Source organism: Garra rufa, chromosome 6, assembly GCF_049309525.1.
Source record: "Garra rufa chromosome 6, GarRuf1.0, whole genome shotgun sequence".
Classification (NCBI taxonomy): Eukaryota; Metazoa; Chordata; class Actinopteri; order Cypriniformes; family Cyprinidae; genus Garra; species Garra rufa.
The window spans coordinates 38,064,905-38,086,025 of record NC_133366.1 but is presented as its reverse complement, the minus strand read 5'-3'; the positions used below and the strand labels follow the sequence as shown (position 1 = coordinate 38,086,025).

The following is a 21,121-nucleotide window of genomic DNA, read 5'->3' as shown; positions in this document are numbered from 1 at the left end:
AAAAAACGCATTTGCATTTGGCATTTTTGAGGTCAGAGGTCAGAACTACCACACACACACAAAAACAGACAGCCACACACACTGTCTGTTGCCTGAATTTGGAATAGCACACTAGCCATACTATTTCCACCATATCTTTATATACCGTATATCCCTTATTATCTCCTTATATAGTTAGTTTAACATTCAATTATGGGAGTTATGCTAGTTATGCGTTTCATAGACTCTTGGAGATTATTCCTTGACCAGGAAAACCTATTCTAAGATGAGTAAAAGTAGTGTTATATAACACTGCATTTAAATGATTGCAAAATACATCAGGATTGTGTGTGCTCTAAAGGGTGGGTGGGAAGCTGGAGAGATTTTGAGGCTGGAAAGAATCACATTTTTTTTTACATAAGCTACAAGACTCATTTACACAACGTGAACAATCGTGTTGTGTAAGACGAAGGCACTGGATTAATGTGTCTTCATTAAAAAGCTAATCAGAGACTGATACAAACTAAAAACAATCTGAGGTAACACTTTTTACAAGTTCACAACATGCTCACAAAACTTGACTAAAACGGTTCAAAAATGAAAAATGTGCGACAATAATTTAAAATCTGTCACTGTTTTATCAGATATCATGTGCATGCCAATGTTTCCTGAACACAATAACAAACACAGCGCAAGCTGTGATATCTGATTCACAAACAAATGACTCCTATGAAACAGTTCAGATTCACTCAGAATCCGAATCACCCAGTCAGCGAATTGTTTAAAAAGCAGGTCATATAGTTTTTTTAAAGTGTCCTAATATTGGGTTGGAGTTTCCTACAACAGGTTTAAATGCGTGTGAGGTCAGAAAACATTGTAATCAATTGTCAATAATTTCGAAACAGCTCGTTCAAAGCAGCTTTGAGCTTAATGTCTGTAAACCCCTCCCTTCCATAAGCCTACTCTGCTCTGATTGGCCAGCTGGCCAAGCTCTGATTGGTACAGAGGAGTACTTGAGCAAATTAGCGAGCGCTGCCATCTGTGTTTCCAAGTCTGCAGTTATTTCTAATGTCCGCAAGTTGAAGCGACCCCAATAACATTGTATTTAGTCCTTGAAATGCTAATTTACCAATGGAACCCCAACAAAAAGTGTATTTTACACTCTGGAACCCGATTTTTAAAGGGGGACCCCCATAGAAGCGCGATTGGGAGAGTAGAAATTGGGCGGTTTTGTTGTGAAAACATGGCAACCCTGCACCTTTACATAAAACAATAATATAGTGCTCCAGTTCTTAAAATAATGACATAATACATTTTGTTTAACACTTCTGCAAGTGAATTGTGCCCTCAGCTAAAGTTTAGCTGCTAAACTGTAAACACATAACAAAACAATAATGGCCCAGCAAGCATTTTTTGGTCTAAAAGACGTCTATTAGCCGTGAAAACACAGCCCAGACGTCTAGGCTAAAACAAGTTTGTATTTGGGCTGTCAGTGAAAATTTAATAGAAGTCTACAAATATCCCAGTATTAGACTAGTCATCAATTTAAAAATGACAAATTAAAATTACAAAAATTAAACCATAAAACCTTGTAAACGCTGCTGAGTTTGCTTACAGGATGGAATATCATACATCTAACTAGTTATTTTGCCAAAAAATGGCATGCAACCAAATTCAAGATTATTTGGGCTGGAAGTGGGTTACACATAGCCGGACTATATCGGGTTTATAGTTAACCCAGATGGTGAAATGACGACTATTGCTTGCTGGGTGGATACGTTAGCTGAGTGCTAACATGACTAACTGTTGAAACAACACAGAATGTAAACCAAAATACGTCTAAGTTACATTCTTTATTAGAACAACGACAGTCTACATTAATCGACACATTCAGTGTCACATATCACTGTTTCAGTAAGACTGTAATATCGTGGATTGCCTGGAAACCTAAAGCTGTACTAGGTATACATCACATATTAGCACAAAAAATAGATATTATGAGCACTTGAAAATGTACAGCTAATATATCAATCATACTTACAGTCAGAAAGCTCTCGGATTTCATCAAAAATATCTTAATTTCTGTTCCAAAGATGAACGAAGGTCTTAGGGGTTTGGAACAACATAAGGGTGAGTAATTAATGACAGAATTTTTATTTTTGGGTGAACTCTCCCTTTAAGGCAGAACAGTTCTGTTACAAACAGAGACATAAATTATTTTGCTAATAGTGCTGCATGGCACACAGAACTGATGCTGAACAGCTCCAGGTCTTTCACAGTAGACCGAAGTTTATCTTAGTCACAGAAACAGTTGGACTGAAGGTCATTTGGCTCAAAGTGTGTCTTTGTGGTCACCCTGAATTCTTGAAAGCACAAAACAAAGCCAACAGCATCATGGAAAGCTCATATTTAGGCTGTGATTTCAGTGCCTGTGTTCTTGAGAGGACTGTATTAAATAAGTGTGAACTGTGTAGACAGCCTGCGTCTGCCTCCCAAATCTCTTTCACTGCATAAGCTGTATCATTTAATCCTTACGTATGTGACTGCACAGCTGTGACAGCTGGCTTTATGAGGTCATATGACAGAGCCATCTGTACTCAAATGTACCATCTCTGTCACACACACACACTTGACCTCATACCCTTGATTTGCCAGATAGATGCTTTAAAGGAACACTCCACTTTTTTTGGAAATATGCTCATTCTCCAACTCAACTCTTTTGAAATCCATTCAGCCGTTCTCCTGTTCTGGCGATATCACTTTTAGCATAGCTTAGCATAGATCATTGAATCCTATGAGACCAATAGCATCACGTTCAAAAATGACCAACGAGTTTCGGTATTTGTCCTATTTAAAACTTGACTCTTCTGTAGATATATCGTGTACTAATACCAGCGGAAAATGTAAAGCTGCGATTTTCTAGGCCGATGAGATTAGGAACTACACTCCCATTCCGGCGTAATAGTCAAGGAAGTTTGCTGCCGTAATATGGACGCAGCAGTCGCAATAATATCATGCGGCACCTGAAATTAGTTCCCATTTGCACGTGCCGCGTGATATTACTGTGCCTGCTTCGTCCATATTACGGCAGCAAACTTCCTTGACTATTACGCCGGAATGGGAGTGTAGTTCCTAATCTTATCAGCCTAGAAAATCAGCTGCTTTGCATTTCCGCCAGTTTTAGTACACGATATAACTACAGAAGAGTCAAGTTTTAAATAGGACAAATATCGAAACTTGTTGGTCATTTTTGAACGCGATGCTATTGGTCTAATAGGATTCAATGATCTATGCTAAGCTATGCTAAAAGTGATATCGCCAGAACAGGAGAACAGCTGAATGGATTTAAAAATGGTAAAACTCAACTTATTAACTCGGGGGGAGTTGGAGAATGAGTCTATTTCCAAAAAAAGTTGAGTGTTCCTTTAAATGCTCTTAAAGTGGACCACAAGTTGATGTGCAATCAACGGGACACGTTCTCACCATGGTGACTCTATGACAGTGGTGGTCAAATGGTGGGATGGAAAGAAACAGGCAGAGAAAGAGAGAAGTGATCTGAAACCCGATAGTCAATGGGAGAGGAACTCTAGGGCTCTTGAAATATGATAGGCCAAGGCAGAGAAGGACTTTCTGTAATGCGATGTGGTTGCTGCTGTCCGTCTCTAACCACCGACAGGTGCACTGGGAGTGTTTCCTCATACAGTTTCCGTACAACGTCACGTGGCCCATTCAGCGCACACCTATGAGAGGTACTATCAAAACAAAGATAGGACATATGATACTCTGTCTAAAACAATCCTGATATACAGATAAGTGACAGGCGGTTAGGTAAGAAAAACATTTAGAAACCAAATCAAAGTAAGGTTGTGCAAACGAAATACAGTGGAAATCAAAATTAGAACAATCTATAATATTCTATTTTCTGAAATATAGTTAATCTTCATCACTCAAAATGTATTAGCTGTGGGTATACCACTGTTTGACTAAATAACCAGAGAACTTCAACAAAAAATATTATTTTGTGGAAAACACGGTGCTCAAAATTAAAGAACTGTAGCACGAAAGAAGATTACAGCTCAATTTTGGAGGGTTACAGCTGTTTTGAATGACTTCAGCACATCTGTGGCCGCAGGACATCACTGCGCTGGTGTGATCTTGCTCCATTCTTCTTCTACTCTCTTACATAGTTTGGTAACTGTACTGTAGTGAGTTTTTTAGCCATAACTTTGTCGCAAAGTTTAACAGGGGCATTGTCTTGCATGAAAATTGCATGCTGATTGGGAGATGCTTGCGGGGAAGGAACTGCATGTTGCTGAAGGAAGTTCTGATAAACATTTGCATTCATCCTGCCGTGTAGATGTATAAGAGGCCCAGCTCCTGCTGCTGAAAACATCCTCCAAACCATGTCACTTCCTCCTCCATGTTTCACTGACTTCTTTACACACTTAGGCTTCAGTCTTTTCCCAGTTTGATGCCGAACAAAATGTTTCCCATTAGACCCAAATTAATTAAACTTGCTCTCATCACTAATGTGAACTTCGAATCAGTTCTCCTCTGTCCACACAACATAATTCTCAGCAAATTTGAGCTTAGCCTTTTAATTCTTTCTGCTGATGAGAGGCTTGGTCACTGCAGATTGTGCTTTCAGCCCAGTTCTCTTAAGCGTTTCATGACAGATCCTTACCCTGTTCAGCACTGAACTGACAAGCAATTCCAGCTCCAGTGTTGAACCGATTCCCCATTGAGACTCTCTGCATTATCTCCATGTGCATTTGTCTTACATGGACGGCCAGTATTTTTGAGTGACTTGAATGAATTAGTCTCAATGTAAAGATGCAATATTTGAGAAAACAGTTTTGGAATGACCAACTTCTCTTGTGATGGCTGAAAGGGTCATCCCTTTGGCCTTTGTCTGGACCACCTGTTGTCGCAGGGTTTTAGTCACCTTAGAGCGTCCCGCCATCTTGCAATCTCAGTGAAAATTGGAGTAACGCTGCCAGTTAAAAAGGGTTTGTCATATAATTAAGAAAATTAGCACCAGGTGCCAGATTAGCACCAATAACTTGGAGGTAAGTGTTCTCTAATTTTGATAAGTTCTTTTTCAAATATCTCATTTAACTTTTTTATACTGTGCTTCAGACTACACTTAATTTATGAAATATGCTTAAAAACTGCACTTATACTCCTGTTAGAATAAATTCTAATGGGACTGCAGTGACCTTGAAATTTAGGAAATTGTAGATTGTTCTCTAGTTTTGATCTCCACTGTACCGTGCAAATAGAGAGGAATATGATTGTTTGTCAAGGTAAATAATGAAAATTGCATAGGTAAGTACTGTAAAATGTTATCTGGTACAACCCCATGGTTTTTTAAATTAATTATTCATGATTTGTAGTACCAATAATACTTTTAACCTGAAAAATATAAGAATTCTGTTCACATTTAACATATAAACTAATAATGCATGATTTGCAATAGATAAATAGATATATGTTTCCTGTTTTATCAGTATATTATGTAACCTAAATATATCAATGTGTAATATATTAATATATATGCATGTCTCAAGAGAGCTCCATGTCTCTTTGTACTGCAGTCTGCCATTCACGCTTCGGTTTGCCATATGCTTTGGGCTGTAATGTTCTAGCTCTTTCAGTGACTCACTAAGGAAAAAGCATTTTTAGCAGGAGACAGAAGAAGCATGTCTCTCTCTGTGCCAATTTAGTTAAAACTATTTGCGAGCAGCAGGGTGCTAGGCTATTTCAGCCTGTCTATTTATACTGATCGTCCTAAAATGCATGAGCTTCAGCCTGTGGCACTGGCATGCCAGAGAAACACATGGACAGAAAGACAGACAGAATGGACAAATAGTAATGCAGAAAAAATGTGAATGGATCATGGTACGGCAAAGTGCTCTATACTTTTGGTGGTAGATGTGGGTCACTGCATAAACGTTTGTGCCGTATATGCATATCATAAGAAAGTACTGATTTTCAAAGTCATTTTTACCTTAATGATATCAAATATCTGACCCTTGAATCAATTCAAAATTAATAGCTACTCAACTACTGCTACCGATGAAATCAAATCATCATATCATAGTAACCATAAATAATTTATGATGCACTGAAAGACAAATACTCTGCTTAAATGCATTTAAAATATTAAGATATATAGGACTAGAATGAGAATGTAGTAGAATGCAGTGCACTATATTTGCAACATCTTCTATACTAATCTAACTACACTGTAAAAAAATAAGTTGAATTAACTTAAAATTGAGGAAACCCATTGCCTTAATTCACTTAACTTTTTTTTTTAATTATGCATTACATTCATTTACTTAATAATTTTAAGGCAACGGGTTTCCTCAATTTTTTTAAGTTTAGTCAATTTTTCACTTTTTAGTGTAGGCAAGGCTTTGCATAATCTAACTAAATTACACAATATTAATGAAATCTGTATGTGGGTCAATATGTAAAATTTTGAAGCACCATATGAAAAAAAAACTGAGAATCTAATGCAGGGGTTTTCAATCTTAGGACCACAAGGAAGTGCTAGATGGTATAAAAATGTAAAAAATTTAAATAACAACATACACATTTGAACAGTAAGATTTTTAATGTTTCTTTTTAAAAGTATATTTTGCTCACCAAGCCTGCATTTACTTGGTCCAAAGTACAAAAAACAGTACATTTTGGAAAAAAAATGTTACAATTTAGGGTAACTGTTTTCTATTTGAATATATTTTAAATTTTAATTTATTCTGATTTTTTAGCCTCATTACTCCAGTCACATGATCCTTCAGAAATCATTCTAATATTCTGATTTGCTGCTCAAAAAAACAAACATTTATAATAATGTTGAAAACAGCTGAGTAGAATTTTTTAGGTTTCTTTAAAGAATAAAAAGTTCAGAAATACTGACTCCAAGCTTTTAATATAGTGTATAATGTTACAAAAGCTTTTAATTTCAGAAAACACGGATCTTTCTATGAACTCAATGAACTCAACTGTTTTAAATATTGATGATGATAATAATAATAAATGTTCCTTAAACAGCAAATCAGTATATTAGAATGATTTCTAAAGGATCATGTGTCACTGAAGTCTGGAGTAATGATGCTGAAAATGTAGCTTTGATCACAGAAATAAATTACATTTTACAATATCTTCTACAAATAGAAAAAAGTTATTTTAAACAGTAAAAATATTTCAATTTTTTTACTGTTTTTGCTGTACTTTGAATCAAATAAATACAGGCCTGATGAAAAAAAACAGCTAATACCAGCTTAGGCTGGTTGGCTGGTCTTAGCTGATTTAAGCTGGAAGTAGCTGATTTTAGCTGGTCTCCCAGCTTGGCCAAGCTGGTCAGGCTGGTTTTAGCTGGTGGTTTCCCAGCCTGACCAGCTAAGACCAGCCTGACCAGGCTGGAAAAGTGGCCAAAACCCCTCTAAAACCAGCCTGCCTTCCAGCCATGACCAGCTAAAACCAGGCTGGTTGACCAGCTAAAACCAGCCAACCAGCCTAGGCTGGTTTTAGCTGTTTTTTTCACCAGGCTTGGTGAGCAGAAGAGACATCTTTAAAAAACAAAAAATCTTATGTTTAAAAACTTTTGACTGGTCATGTAAATTGAAATGGGATTGAAGTAAGTAAATAAATATCTCTAAAAAGCTCTAATCATATAACTTAGTAGAAACTAAATATTTCCCAAATGATATTTATAAATTGTGATTTTCCACATTATAAACTGTTTCTTGATTCAAGAAACTACATAGACTTTACGACGGGGGTCGATCATATCGTGGGGTCCATGGCATCTAAAATATTAAAAACCCCTGATCTAATGCACACAACTCAACCTCAAATCTAGATCAGTGACGTGAGGATTCTCCCTATCCAATCCACGACCCCTAAAATGGGTCATATTATTAATACCAAGACCTACATCTAAAACCTTTAACATCTCTAGGGATGGAACAGTCCTACATTCACATGTTACACTTGACAGTGAATGAGGTCAAGTAGCACGAAGGCCGAATAAATACTGTATATGCCACACATGCTCAGTAAACAAACTGTTTGACCGAGCTTCTGTGCTGCCGTGACTACTGGCCTCACTTGGGAAAGGGGCGTGGCCTGTAGAGGACACGGGGGCGTGTCTCTTGGCTTCCACAACAACTGGAATCGCTTAGCAAAAGGGGGCGTGCCCGCTCGCATACTATTTGTGCATCCTTCTGTTTCTGATGCAAATCTTGAAAATTAATAATATTTTTTTTGGGAAAGTGTCCACTGGATTGGTGACGTACAGTATAAAATCTACCAGCATAACATTTAAATAGGCCGATGGCTGTCATGTGAGGGAAAAAAATCGGTGATCCATCAAAGCCGCGCTAGTCCGATTACAGCACCCGAATCCCGCGCACATGATCCCCGCGCTGTTGGGCTCCATTGCCCGCTGTTGTAACCAAACCCGCTACACACGCTCGCACACTCACAACAGGTGACGGTGCAATATTTATAAGCTGTCCAGAGCGTGATGTAACCTCGAAACAAACATTAAAATGATGCGAAACTCACCTCGATCCATTTTTGCGCCTCTTGAAACGCTGGTTCTGGGGTAGCGTCAGCAGATTCTGCTTGATCCAGATGGGCATTTGAAGCCGAATCGTCTCCAGGACTGGCCATTTCCTAAAAAAGGGTCTTAGCAAGAAAGCCTAGATGAGAAATCCAGCGCTCCACAAACAGAGAGACCTGCGTGTTTACTTCAGATCATTCGCCGTAATAGCAGACTCGTTCAATATGCTGAGCTCAAACGTTCACAGCGCAACACACTGCGGTTCTCCAGCGCTCAGCAGCACTGCAGATGAACTGCACTTTCTACCAAGCGCGATGCAATACGAGTCCGACCTCCGCTGCTAAAAATATAAGCTAAAAAAACACCAGAGGTCTCCGTTCAGCCAATGCGTAAGGGGCAGCAGGGCGAACGCATCAGCCTCCCTGTCTCTTCTCCTAAAGAACGGGAGACTGGCATGCGCGGGGGAAAGGAATTTAACGAGAACAATAGAGCAGTTCCGTTACCGCTCCAGTTACGGCCAGACATCTCTCTCTCTCCCTCTCTCTCATATTATTCTTATAAACATAACATGTCTTTCGCCCTCTCTCAATTTAGTATAGTAAAGTTATTGATATAAAGTAAAACTAGAGTTGCATTTTCTAAAGAAAACACCAGTACTTGAATGGTCGCAGGAATTTTAGGTAAATTCATAATTGGAAAAAGTTGTAACCCATGGATAGAGGGAGACAGAAAATTCTAGAAATACGCAGTTGAAATTGATAAACAGAAAAGACTGCTCCTGTGCTCAGTAGTCTACAGTGTCAGAAATTAAATAAGAGGTTTAATATAATAAAGTTATTGATATAAAGTAAAACTAGAGTTGCATTTTCTAAAGAAAACACCAGTACTTGAATGGTCGCAGGAATTTTAGGTAAATTCATAATTGGAAAAAGTTGTAACCCATGGATAGAGGGAGACAGAAAATTCTAGAAATACGCAGTTGAAATTGATAAACAGAAAAGACTGCTCCTGTGCTCAGTAGTCTACAGTGTCAGAAATTAAATAAGAGGTTTAATATAATAAAGTTATTGATATAAAGTAAAACTAGAGTTGCATTTTCTAAAGAAAACACCAGTACTTGAATGGTCGCAGGAATTTTAGGTAAATTCATAATTGGAAAAAGTTGTAACCCATGGATAGAGGGAGACAGAAAATTCTAGAAATACGCAGTTGAAATTGATAAACAGAAAAGACTGCTCCTGTGCTCAGTAGTCTACAGTGTCAGAAATTAAATAAGAGGTTTAATATAATAAAGTTATTGATATAAAGTAAAACTAGAGTTGCATTTTCTAAAGAAAACACCAGTACTTGAATGGTCGCAGGAATTTTAGGTAAATTCATAATTGGAAAAAGTTGTAACCCATGGATAGAGGGAGACAGAAAATTCTAGAAATACGCAGTTGAAATTGATAAACAGAAAAGACTGCTCCTGTGCTCAGTAGTCTACAGTGTCAGAAATTAAATAAGAGGTTTAATATAATAAAGTTATTGATATAAAGTAAAACTAGAGTTGCATTTTCTAAAGAAAACACCAGTACTTGAATGGTCGCAGGAATTTTAGGTAAATTCATAATTGGAAAAAGTTGTAACCCATGGATAGAGGGAGACAGAAAATTCTAGAAATACGCAGTTGAAATTGATAAACAGAAAAGACTGCTCCTGTGCTCAGTAGTCTACAGTGTCAGAAATTAAATAAGAGGTTTAATATAATAAAGTTATTGATATAAAGTAAAACTAGAGTTGCATTTTCTAAAGAAAACACCAGTACTTGAATGGTCGCAGGAATTTTAGGTAAATTCATAATTGGAAAAAGTTGTAACCCATGGATAGAGGGAGACAGAAAATTCTAGAAATACGCAGTTGAAATTGATAAACAGAAAAGACTGCTCCTGTGCTCAGTAGTCTACAGTGTCAGAAATTATATAAGAGGTTATGACATTGATTTTTTTTTTATTATTGTAATAAGTTCCTTGAGGTTTAATTATAATGTTAAAAAAGTTTTTGCACAAAAAAAGTCTCAAGTCGAAAAAATAATAATTTTCAACTCTCATTCTGACCCTGTTTTAAGGGGCAGGTCCTTTAAGGCTTTTCAGTAATCTGCCACATGATTGGCTAACATCATTCCACAGGAAACTGTATCAATGCCCCCTCGCTACTGCATGTGAGTGTTTTGACATCATGATAAAAAAAACACCAATTTCCAGACAAAGCATTATGAAACCATTTACTTACCGTGTGTTATGCAGCTGCAATACAGTACGATCTAGTACCACTTTCAACAAATGTTTCTTTGTGAACTCTCCGTGACACCGCCTCCTTTACAAAACAGAATGCTCCGATCAATTAAACACGATCTGGGACCCCATTAAAAATAAACTATCCAGTTTAAACTAACCTGTTTAAACCAAATGCATCAAAGCGAACATTCTTTAACGCCATATGTCCAATTGATGAAAGACAAGCGTGTGGACTGTGTCAGAAAGCGAACACACATCTGTATTGTATCCAGTGTAGACAAGATAGTGGCAGTGATAGTAATTTATATTTGCTTTTGACGCGACGCAACACTCGTTAAGCGACTGAACACTAGTGGGCGGGGCATATGGCGGGAATATGACTATTCACTGATGCCTTGCTCTGGAGGCAGTGTTTATGCAAATGTTTGTACCTATAAAATCAAATCAAATCATAACATCTTATAGTAGTCATAAATAATTATGATGTGTCGACTCGAAAGGCAATAAACAATTTGTAGAATACATTTAATATATTAGCTTATATAGGACTAGAAGTTAAATGTTATATAACAAATTTAAACAATCTACACAATGTAGTGCACTATATTTGCCATCCACCCCCAAACCCCCACCCACACCCACATTTTAAATGTCTGTGGTATTTTTGCCCTAAGCCCTTGTTTATTTCTGACCTTTGTACAGTGTGCCATTTTTGCAGGTACAGTCACATTGGTGAAATTTCACAGGCAAAACAAGGTCCATTGTCTATTGTAGTGATATATGAAGCACAGCCCCCACTTTTAAAGCAAGCCACTTGTTGCAAAATTTGCACATGTAAATCTTTTGCGAAATTCATGATTACATGGATTCCTATTGAAATTATTGAAATATCCCAGGGGAAATTTACTGAACAACAGTAAATGTGAACGCACCTTTAGAGGTGGCTTTAAAAACATCTAGAATTTAGAGTGCCATTTTCAAACCCCAAAGATTTATTGCATTTCTGATTATGAAATTAGGTCTGTGACTAGTTGTTTAGACAGAATTAATTGAACATAGTTAAATACTTTACATTAGGGGTTTGTTCAGAATGATGAATATCATTACAGCACAGCTGTAGACGGAGTAGCCAAATAAACATATTCCAGAATCAGATTTTAGGCCAAGAAGTTCAAAGGTCGAATATTTAGGCCCTATTCTTTTTTTTTACAACTTACATAAGGCCGGTTGGTGGTGCTGTTCAATCAACTCAAGATGTGGAGAAAAGCAGAAGAAATAAGGCTAGAGAAAAGGATTGAAAAGTTTTAAGCAGAAGAAAAGTGGGCATTGGTGGAACAAGTGCCTACAAGCTGATAAGGTCCTAAACATAAATCCTCCCCTAACTCTATCTATATTGAGCTTGTAAGGCTGATCAGCTTGTCAGCCACAAAGCAGGGAGAAAAGTCCATTTTAGAGCTGACACTGGTCTAGAGGGTTTGAAACTGTTTTAAATCAGTTTGTATGATAAATGAATAGTCTGTGGACAAATTCAATAGTTTATTGTTAGTTAAAATATAAAAGCTTGTGCTGTGTGCTAAAGACCCGATAAAATCAGTTGACTCAGTTTTCTTTCGATGTTGATGTAATTGTAAATATAAAACATTTTGTTAGTAGCAATAAAATAAATATTTACTGAAATAAAAAAAAACTAGAACGGTTTTTATTTAAGCTTTCATTTTCATTTGTTTTTACTTGATGTACTAAAATAACTAAAACTATGATAAAAATTAATTTAAAAAAACGATACTATACTTAACATTAAAAACAAACAAACTACTAAATCATTAATTTAAAATGAAAACAGAAAATTCTAATAAACTAATTCAAAATTGTAATAAAAAAACTTGTAGTATTTTAATGATTCAAAAATGACAAAATAACACCAGTGTGCGTCCTTTTTAACTAATGCTGCCCAATTTTTTTTTCTTAATAACAGCAAAAGTTATGTTCTTTTAAATGTAAATATGATATAAAATACATTAATCAACTTAGCTGGATGTTATAAGACTTACAACAGTACATTTAAATAAAATAAATCTATCTTCTTCAGAGTTTACAAACCATTCAGTTCTGTCCTGGGGAGCTCTGCATATTTTGTATGTCTCCCTTATTCAACATACCTGTTTCAAATACTGCTTCTCCATGAAATTAACTGATGTTTGTCAAATAAAAACAAGCATATCAAATGTTCAATGCCATGTTTCTCCAGAACCAGGACTGTAATGTAACCAATAGGTGTCATTACACTCCAGCTTTGGCTGAGTCCCATTTCTTTTATCTTAGTCGCCATGCGCCCTCTGCAGGAAGGATTTTTTATTTTCTCATGGGAATCCATTATTATCCGTTTATTGATTGCAACTTTTATTTTCAAGTGAGTAATGAATATTGCTTTGCCATCCTGTGTCATACTGTCCTTATTTTAACAAACTATTTTAATACGATTTTTCTACGAACAAGCACAGGGCCAAACAACAAATCCAGTCACATATATTTCGAATATTTGTTGATTAGCAATGTTTCTTTTTATCGGGTTTAAACGATAGTTCACCAAAAAATTGAAAATTCTGTCATTAACTTCTCACCCTCATGTCGTTCCAAACAAATAAACCCAGAAAATAAGTTATTTTTTGTTGAAATCCGAGAGCTTTCTGGTCCTGCATAGACAGCAACATAACTACAACAACGTTCAAGACCCAGAAAGATAAGGACATCTTTAACATGTGACATCAGTGGTTCAATCAACCGTAATGTTATAAAGCTACGAAAATACTTTTTGTGAGCAAAGAAAACTAAAATGACGACTTTTTTCAACAATTTCTTCCATGACATTCGACGTGCTGCTAACGCAGCAGAAACCAGTTTTCTATCAGGAGAAAGTTATACTCTATCATTCCCATTCATTTAAAAGTCATTTGCTTCCCTGGTAGAGTTTGGCCAACTTATCTGTTCTTTTGGACAGTAGCAAACCTGCCATTACATGTCTCAGACAATGCCACAAATCTAGCAAATATTACCAAACTCCAGTGAAATTGCTTTCTCAGAATCAGAGGTAGTCATTGTATCAAACTTCTTACCTTGTGAGCCCGACTTTCTGTGTGGACTGTTTTGTAAATGTCGTTTGCTAATATTCCCCAGAGTACCCAGTCAGTTTTCAGTCAGCATTTGGCGTTTTTACTTCACGTGGACAGATTACACTTTCTAACTTCTGGAGACCGTTATATCCGGCCATAATCAACATTTAGCGCAGTCATATAGTGCTGTATACTGAGAACGACAGTAAACGAATGCTCCTTTCTTCCTTACTCAGCATCATGCCATGACTCCAGACAGAGGGCTTGCGTGGGTGTAATATTAACGACGAAAATGACAAGAAAGAAAAACAAGGAAAACACCTACATCCAGCATCCAGAAACAAACCTTGGACACAAGGTAGGCTACTATGCTATAAGCATATGTGACCCTGGACCACAAAACCAGTCATAAGGTTAAATTTGACAAAACTGAGATGTATACATATTTGGCCGAGATACATCTATTTGAAAATCTGAAAGCTAAGGGTGCAAAAAATCAAAAGACTGAGAAAATCACCTTTTAAGTTGTCCAAATGAAGTTCTTAGCAATGCATATTACTAATCAAAAATTACATTTTGATAGGTTTGCAGTAGGAATTTTACAAAAAATCTTAATGGAACATGATCTTTACTTAATTTCCTAATGATTTTTGACATAAAAGAAAAATCAATAATTTTGACCCATACTATGTATTTTTGGCTATTGCTACAAATATACCCCAGCGACTTAAGACTGGTTTTGTGGTCCAGGGTCACATATACAAAAGCTTGTTTTGATGTATCAGAACTAATGCAACTGTTAATTAACTGATATTATAGATCTGTATTCAACTGGACTTGAAACAGGACTCCAACTAGACACTTAGAAATTGCTTTAGGTTGCAATTATGCAGACACAGCCACAGATATTTAGTTAGGTATAAATTAAATGCTGCAGAGGTGCCTTTTTTTTATAAATCAACTAACTTTTTTTTTCATAACTCACTTTAGCATTAAAAAATTAATATAGCATTAAAACGTCTGCATAAATAAGCTTTTTAGCTTTTTTTGGTCCAGTCAAACTTGATACCAGTGGCAACCAGTAAAGATTTAATTTACTGATGACTGTGACATTTTAAAATGTTATGGATGCATTTTTGCATTCATACAGTACACCCCTATGACAAGTTAAAGGGATAATTTAACCCAAAATGCAATTTCTGATATAATTTGTTGACCCTCATGTCATTTCAAAGCTATGGTATAAAGTGCCTTGCGAACGTATTTATACCCCTTCATTTTTTTTTTTTTTTTTTACATTTTATGTTGCTCCCTTACGCCATGCACCATAAGTGCAAAGCAAAAAACTGATTTTTAACATCTTTGCAAATGTATTAAAAAAAAAACTTAAATGATTCCATTGCATAAGTATTGCATATATTATCTGGGACAGTTGAAATTTCACTTAGGAGCATTCAATTTGCTTGTAGATGTTAACTACACTTCGAGTAAAGTTGACCTTTGGCAAATTCAATGGAATAGGTATGATGTAGAAAGGCACACGTCCTAATAAAAGGTCTAACAGCTGAAAATGCATAACAGAGCAAAAACCAAGTCCTCAGGTTAAAAAAAAAAATCTTGTAGAGCACAGAGACACACATCTTGGAAAAGTTCAGAAAAAAATGTTGCTGCATTGAAGGTTCACAGAAACATTTAGTCTCCATTACCCTTAATAGAAGATGTTTGGAACAACTAGGACTCTTGGCTAGAGTGGTGACCAAGAACCTGATAGTTACTCTAGTTGAGCTCCATGATCATATATGCAAATGGGAGAAACTGAAACAGGAGGACGAACATCACCGCAACACTATCAATCTGGGCTTTATGGTGGTGTGGCAAGACTCAATCATCTCAGTGAAGACACATGAAAACACATTTGGAATGAGCAAAAAAGCGCAAAAAAGGACCCTCAGACTGTGAGAAACAAGATTCTCTGGTCTGAAGAAACTCAAATCCAAGCATCATGTTTGAAGGAAACAAGCACTGCTCATCATCTGCAGAGTATCATCCCAAAAGGTAAGTGTGGTGGTAGCAGCCTCATGCTGTGGGTCTGTTTTTCAGTGGCAGGGACTGAAGGACTTGGAGTAGAAGAGAAGCTCAATGCACCAAAATATTGAGAGAGCCTTAATGAAAACCCAGATCATTCAGAACCTCAGACTGGGCAGAAGATTCACCTTCCAAAAGGACAATGACCTAAGCACACTGCAAGAGTGGTTTATAGACAACTCTGGGAATGTCCTTAAGTGGCCCAACCAAAGCCTGGGCTTGAACCCAATCAAACATTTCTGGAGAAACCCGAAAATGTCTGCCAGACCCCATCCAAGCTGATAGAGCTTGAGATGTGAAGCAGCAAGGAAAAGAATAACAGATAATTGCTAAATGTTGATGTGCAAATCTTGTTGCATCATACCCAAAAAGACTTGAGGCTGTAAAGGTGCTTCAGCTAAGTACTAAGTTAAGGGTATGAATACTTATGCAATGTACTCATTTCAGTTGTTTTATTTTTTATACATTTATGAAGTTGTGACAATTCTGTTTTAGCTTTGTCATTATGGTGTATGGAGAGTAGACTGATGTGGAAAAAAAGTAATGTAAAACAGTTTAACATAAGGCAGCAAAAAAAAAAATTAAGGGGTAATGAATACTTTCACAAAGCACTGTATGACTTCACTACTATTGTGGAACAAAACCAATGTTAATCAGAATGTCCGGGCTGCTCTTTTTCATACATGAAAGTGGGTCATATTAGACTAGAAGTAAATATCCAAAAATCTGCATTCACTTTCATTGTATTGAAAATATCAGTTTGGACTTTCAGCAATAAATGTTTCTTTCGTGGCTTATAGTAGTGTCATACAGATTGAAAAATCATGAGGGTGAGCGAGTACACTGTACAAACTATTTTAGTCATTCTACTTCAGAATTCCATATTATTTCTTAATTGACTTGAGCAATTTCTAAGTAAAAATTGTTTTGACAATTTTTCCCCCAGTGTAAATGGCATTTTTTCTGTTTTTGAAAGGGTTGAAATACTCTAACTCTTTTGAAAATGAAGACACAGATAAAGAGATGAGTAAGAAAGGATGAAAAAAAAGAAAAGAACAGAAAAGGTCAGGAAGAGAACATTATACATTTATTACTGAGCCACCCTTTGAAATCCAAAAGACTGGGAATAGGGGTCAGAGACCCCCCAAAAAATCATTTTCACTACTTAGTAAAGCATTACTAGTAATATCTCTCATAAAAAAAAAAAAAAAAAAAAAAAAGTACAAATGTTTGTTAAAAATTTTTATATCAAGCCTTCAAATGATTTTGGTTACAGATATTATACATATGAAACTACAACATGTTAAATGATACAATTGTATTTTTAATGGTAAGAATTAAAACAACCAATAAACAAACGCAAGAGAATTCATAAGCTCTCTTATTGGTGTCGCAAAAGAATAAGGGGAAGAAAAAACCAAAACATAAATAGTAAAACTGAGGTAACTGCTATTGTACCAAGCAGGGAAAAAAATAAAACTTCTAGAACACAGAATGACAATGGTTAAGTAAGGTAATGCACATTTGTTGCTTGCAAAGAATAAAGAATTCATCATTTTCCGGTCATGAATTCGACGTATGACACTAAAGCGGACAACACTGGAGAATGGTATAAAGGCATCTCTCATTAAGACACTGCAGGCTCTGAGACTACATCACAGAATTCATATGACACTTTCTACACCAGTCATAGAGCCTACATAATGCGACACAGAGGCAGTTATATCCATTCATAATGAAAGAAAACAATCATACACACACAAACACCCCTCTTAAGTCATAACGCATCTCAGGCATTCATTATAAAGTAACGCACGTGGCTATGAATGGCTATAACAGCCTTATGGAGGCTGTATGAGTGGGTGCACTGGAAGGCGGTTTAAAGAAAAACGAAGAAACTAACCGTATAGAGAGGGCAGTGAGAGAGCAACTGAAAAGACAAGAGACGTAAACTGTTTACTAAGACCAAGAGCCTTACAGGGATAAAGGGAAGGTACTTAAAACGCCGCATTTGGCCTTCCATTTTGTCCTGCAGAATCGGTGCGTTTCCCTTTTTAAAGAAACAGAATTGCTACAATATAATCAGTACTACCCTTGAGTCCTTGATTACTGGATTTTAAGGCATATGAAATCAAATAATGACCCAAATTAAAAATGACAGCCTGTTTTGGTAAACTCAAGAGTATTGTGGGTAACACTGCTACTGAAACTAGCTTGGGTTTAAATAGATGAAGAATCACTAAGAAATCCAAGACTTAAAGGGACAGTTCACACAAAAAGGAAAATTCCATTATCGTTTACTTTAAATTTGTATTACCCACAAGTTGTTTTAAAACTGTAACCGTTTCTTTCTTCTAATATTCTAAAGAATAATGGTAACCAAACAGTTGCTGGTAGCCACTGACTTATATACACTTGTATAGTAGAAAATTATAAAAAATTCATTTCTGGGTGAACTATGCTTTTAAGGCGTCTTAATGGCGTTTGTGCTGTCACCAAATGATAACAAATGACACTATGGTGCCCTAAGTGCTAAATGAGAAAAGTGGTGATTTGTCTACAAAATCAATCTGCAGGACTGGCTATGGATTAGGAAAAGGTTGTGTTTTGTAGATGGCAGTAATATTGAAAAACGTAACAGGCGGCAAAGAAAACCGAAGAACAAAAAAAGGTTGCAGCAGGATACATCTAAGAACTTGGAGAATATTCCACTGCCCCTCCAAACCAATCACATGTCATGTCAGTGCGCATCCTCAGCCAATCCCAGACGAGAATAAAAGTGAGAGCGACAAGCCAGTGTTCTGTACCACACATATGGGATAAATAACAAACAACTGATTCTCTAATACACACACACACACACACACACACACACACACACACACACACACACACACACTCTCTCTCTCTCTCACACGAAAGCACACACCTCACAGTTTTCCAATTCTATAAAAGACTGCTAAATCATAATTGAGCAAGACCCACCCAAAAAGCCCCATTTTATGTATAGATATAATTTGAATCTTTTGTTCCATTTTTTGGAAAAAGACAGACTTCCATAATTTTTTTTTCTTTCCTATTTTAAAAAACAACTAACAAACAAAAAAAATTATGAATTTTGTAATTTGTCCCTCTATATTGATACATACATACATATTTATATATAGCTATATTTGTTGGTAAAATATAAAAAGCCCATGCTCACAACATTAACCTTCGTAAAGACCACCACACCACAGTGTGCTCACATAGCCGGGAATGTTAGTGCACATACACACTCACTCACTCACACGAGACTGCAACATACCAACACCCGTCCCCGAAGGGGAGAACTAAACTATATATATTTATATATTAAAAAAAAAAAAAAACAGAACCAGAACATAACCAAAATGATAATATGAACCATAATCTTTGGACTTCCACTCAAAGAATTAGTGATCAAACAACCAAAAGGGATGTGTGTGTGTCTGTCTCAGTTAGTTGGATATCCATAGATGAATATCAAACGATTTTGATGCATAAAGTTTTTATGGATCTTTTGCAGCAGTCGTCTGTGTAAGAGGAGTAATTATGCATGTGGAAGTTAATTGAATGTAACAGGGTAGGAGAATGACTTAAGGAAGTGTTTAGTGGTGTGTGTGTGTGTATATGTATGTACGCGTGTGTTCAGTGAGCAGCGTCACTCGGAATCCCGCTGGACTTCAGAGGCATCTGCTCGGCAAATAGGACAGGTTCTGTTAGCCTAGAAGAAAGAGGAGGACAGATTGTCAAATAGGTCAAGAAATATACAGATCATAATTAGAGACAAGATATAATTAGGGAAGTCTATCTAGCAAAATCTTGCATGAAAAAAAAGTCAATTGTCAGTTCTCAATAGTGTAGCTATGCGTGAAGCAGACTTCATGGATTCGTAGTGAAATTGTGAAAATTCACAGAACAATGATAAATGTGACTACACCTTAAAGGGAAAGTTCACCCAAAAATGAAAACTACCTTATGATTTACTCACGCTCAAGCCATCCTAGGTGTATATGACTTTCTTCTTTTAGAAGAATACAATCAGAGTTATATTAAAAAATGTCCTGGCTCTTCCAAGCTTTATAATAGCAGTGAATGGCTGTTGAGATTTTTAAGTCCAATAAAACGCATTCCATCTATCATATAAAGTGCCCACACTGCTTTGTGGGGTTAATAATGGCCTTCTGAAGTAAATCGAAGAGTTTGTACAAGAAAAATATCCATATTTAGAACTTCTTTCTCTGGTTTCACAGACAAGGCTTAAGTCTGAGCTGTTTTAACTCATAGAAACTTGTACTGACTGATCTTAAAATATATCAGTGCTTTTGTTTTGTCTCAAGATAGACACCAGTAATGTTTTTTCGAAAGCACGTCTATAAAAAACGACTTAAATGTCCTAATTAAATTATGGCCTAATCTTAGCTTACTCTAAGCCCTGTCTGTGAAACCAGGCCTATAAACCATAGCGTCTAACTTTGGCTAACAGTTGTATGCACGTTTACATGAGAGTTTGCATTTCAATATACGATGTAGGCGTAGCGTAAGCTCCGGTGAGAATATGCTAGTCTCTTGAACACCAAGTTTAGTTTACAGCAAAGAAAAACCAGTCTCCTTTTGCCTTATATTGAAATCCTCCCACATTTTCAAAATCCTTGTTTTGTACTTCTAATTCGTCACCAATGTTTTGTTTTGCTTTGTCTTTCTTGTTTCCGCGTTCGTCACTTCTTACCGGGGCTCTTTGTGAACGTGGGTACGACAGTCAGTGGAAGCTACAGATTATGGTTTATCAATTTTTAGATAAGGATATTTTTCTTACACAGATGTGTAGATTCACTTCAGAAGGCCTTTATTGACCTTTGAGTCTTGGAGTATTATTATGATGGATGGATGGATGCACTTTATTGGGCTTCAAAATCTCAACACCCATTCACTGTCATTATAAAGCTTGGAAGAGCCAGAACAATTATTAACTCTGATTGTATTCATCTGAAAGAAGAAAGTCATATACACCTAGGATGGCTTGAATGTGTGTAAATCATGGGGTAATTTTCATTTTTGAGTGAACTATCCCT

At 36.4% G+C, this 21,121-nt stretch overlaps 2 protein-coding genes across 7 annotated transcripts in view; both read right to left on the bottom strand.

Annotated features, from left to right (window-relative positions):
• limch1a (LIM and calponin homology domains 1a) overlaps positions 1-8,973 on the bottom strand; it is a 74,191-nt gene extending 65,218 nt beyond the window's left edge. For all 6 annotated transcript variants that reach the window (XM_073841744.1, XM_073841747.1, XM_073841748.1 and 3 more), the window contains exon 1: positions 8,560-8,973. In XM_073841744.1, the coding sequence (XP_073697845.1) occupies positions 8,560-8,667 (108 nt within the window). In that variant the 5' untranslated portion in view covers positions 8,668-8,973. The remainder of the gene's footprint in view (positions 1-8,559) is intronic.
• An 8,358-nt stretch (positions 8,974-17,331) lies between these two features.
• The window catches only part of rnf38 (ring finger protein 38), a 45,146-nt gene continuing 41,356 nt past the window's right edge, over positions 17,332-21,121 (bottom strand). Inside the window, exon 13 of the mRNA XM_073841937.1 lies at positions 17,332-19,773. Within this exon, the coding sequence (XP_073698038.1) occupies positions 19,711-19,773 (63 nt within the window). The 3' untranslated portion in view covers positions 17,332-19,710. The remainder of the gene's footprint in view (positions 19,774-21,121) is intronic.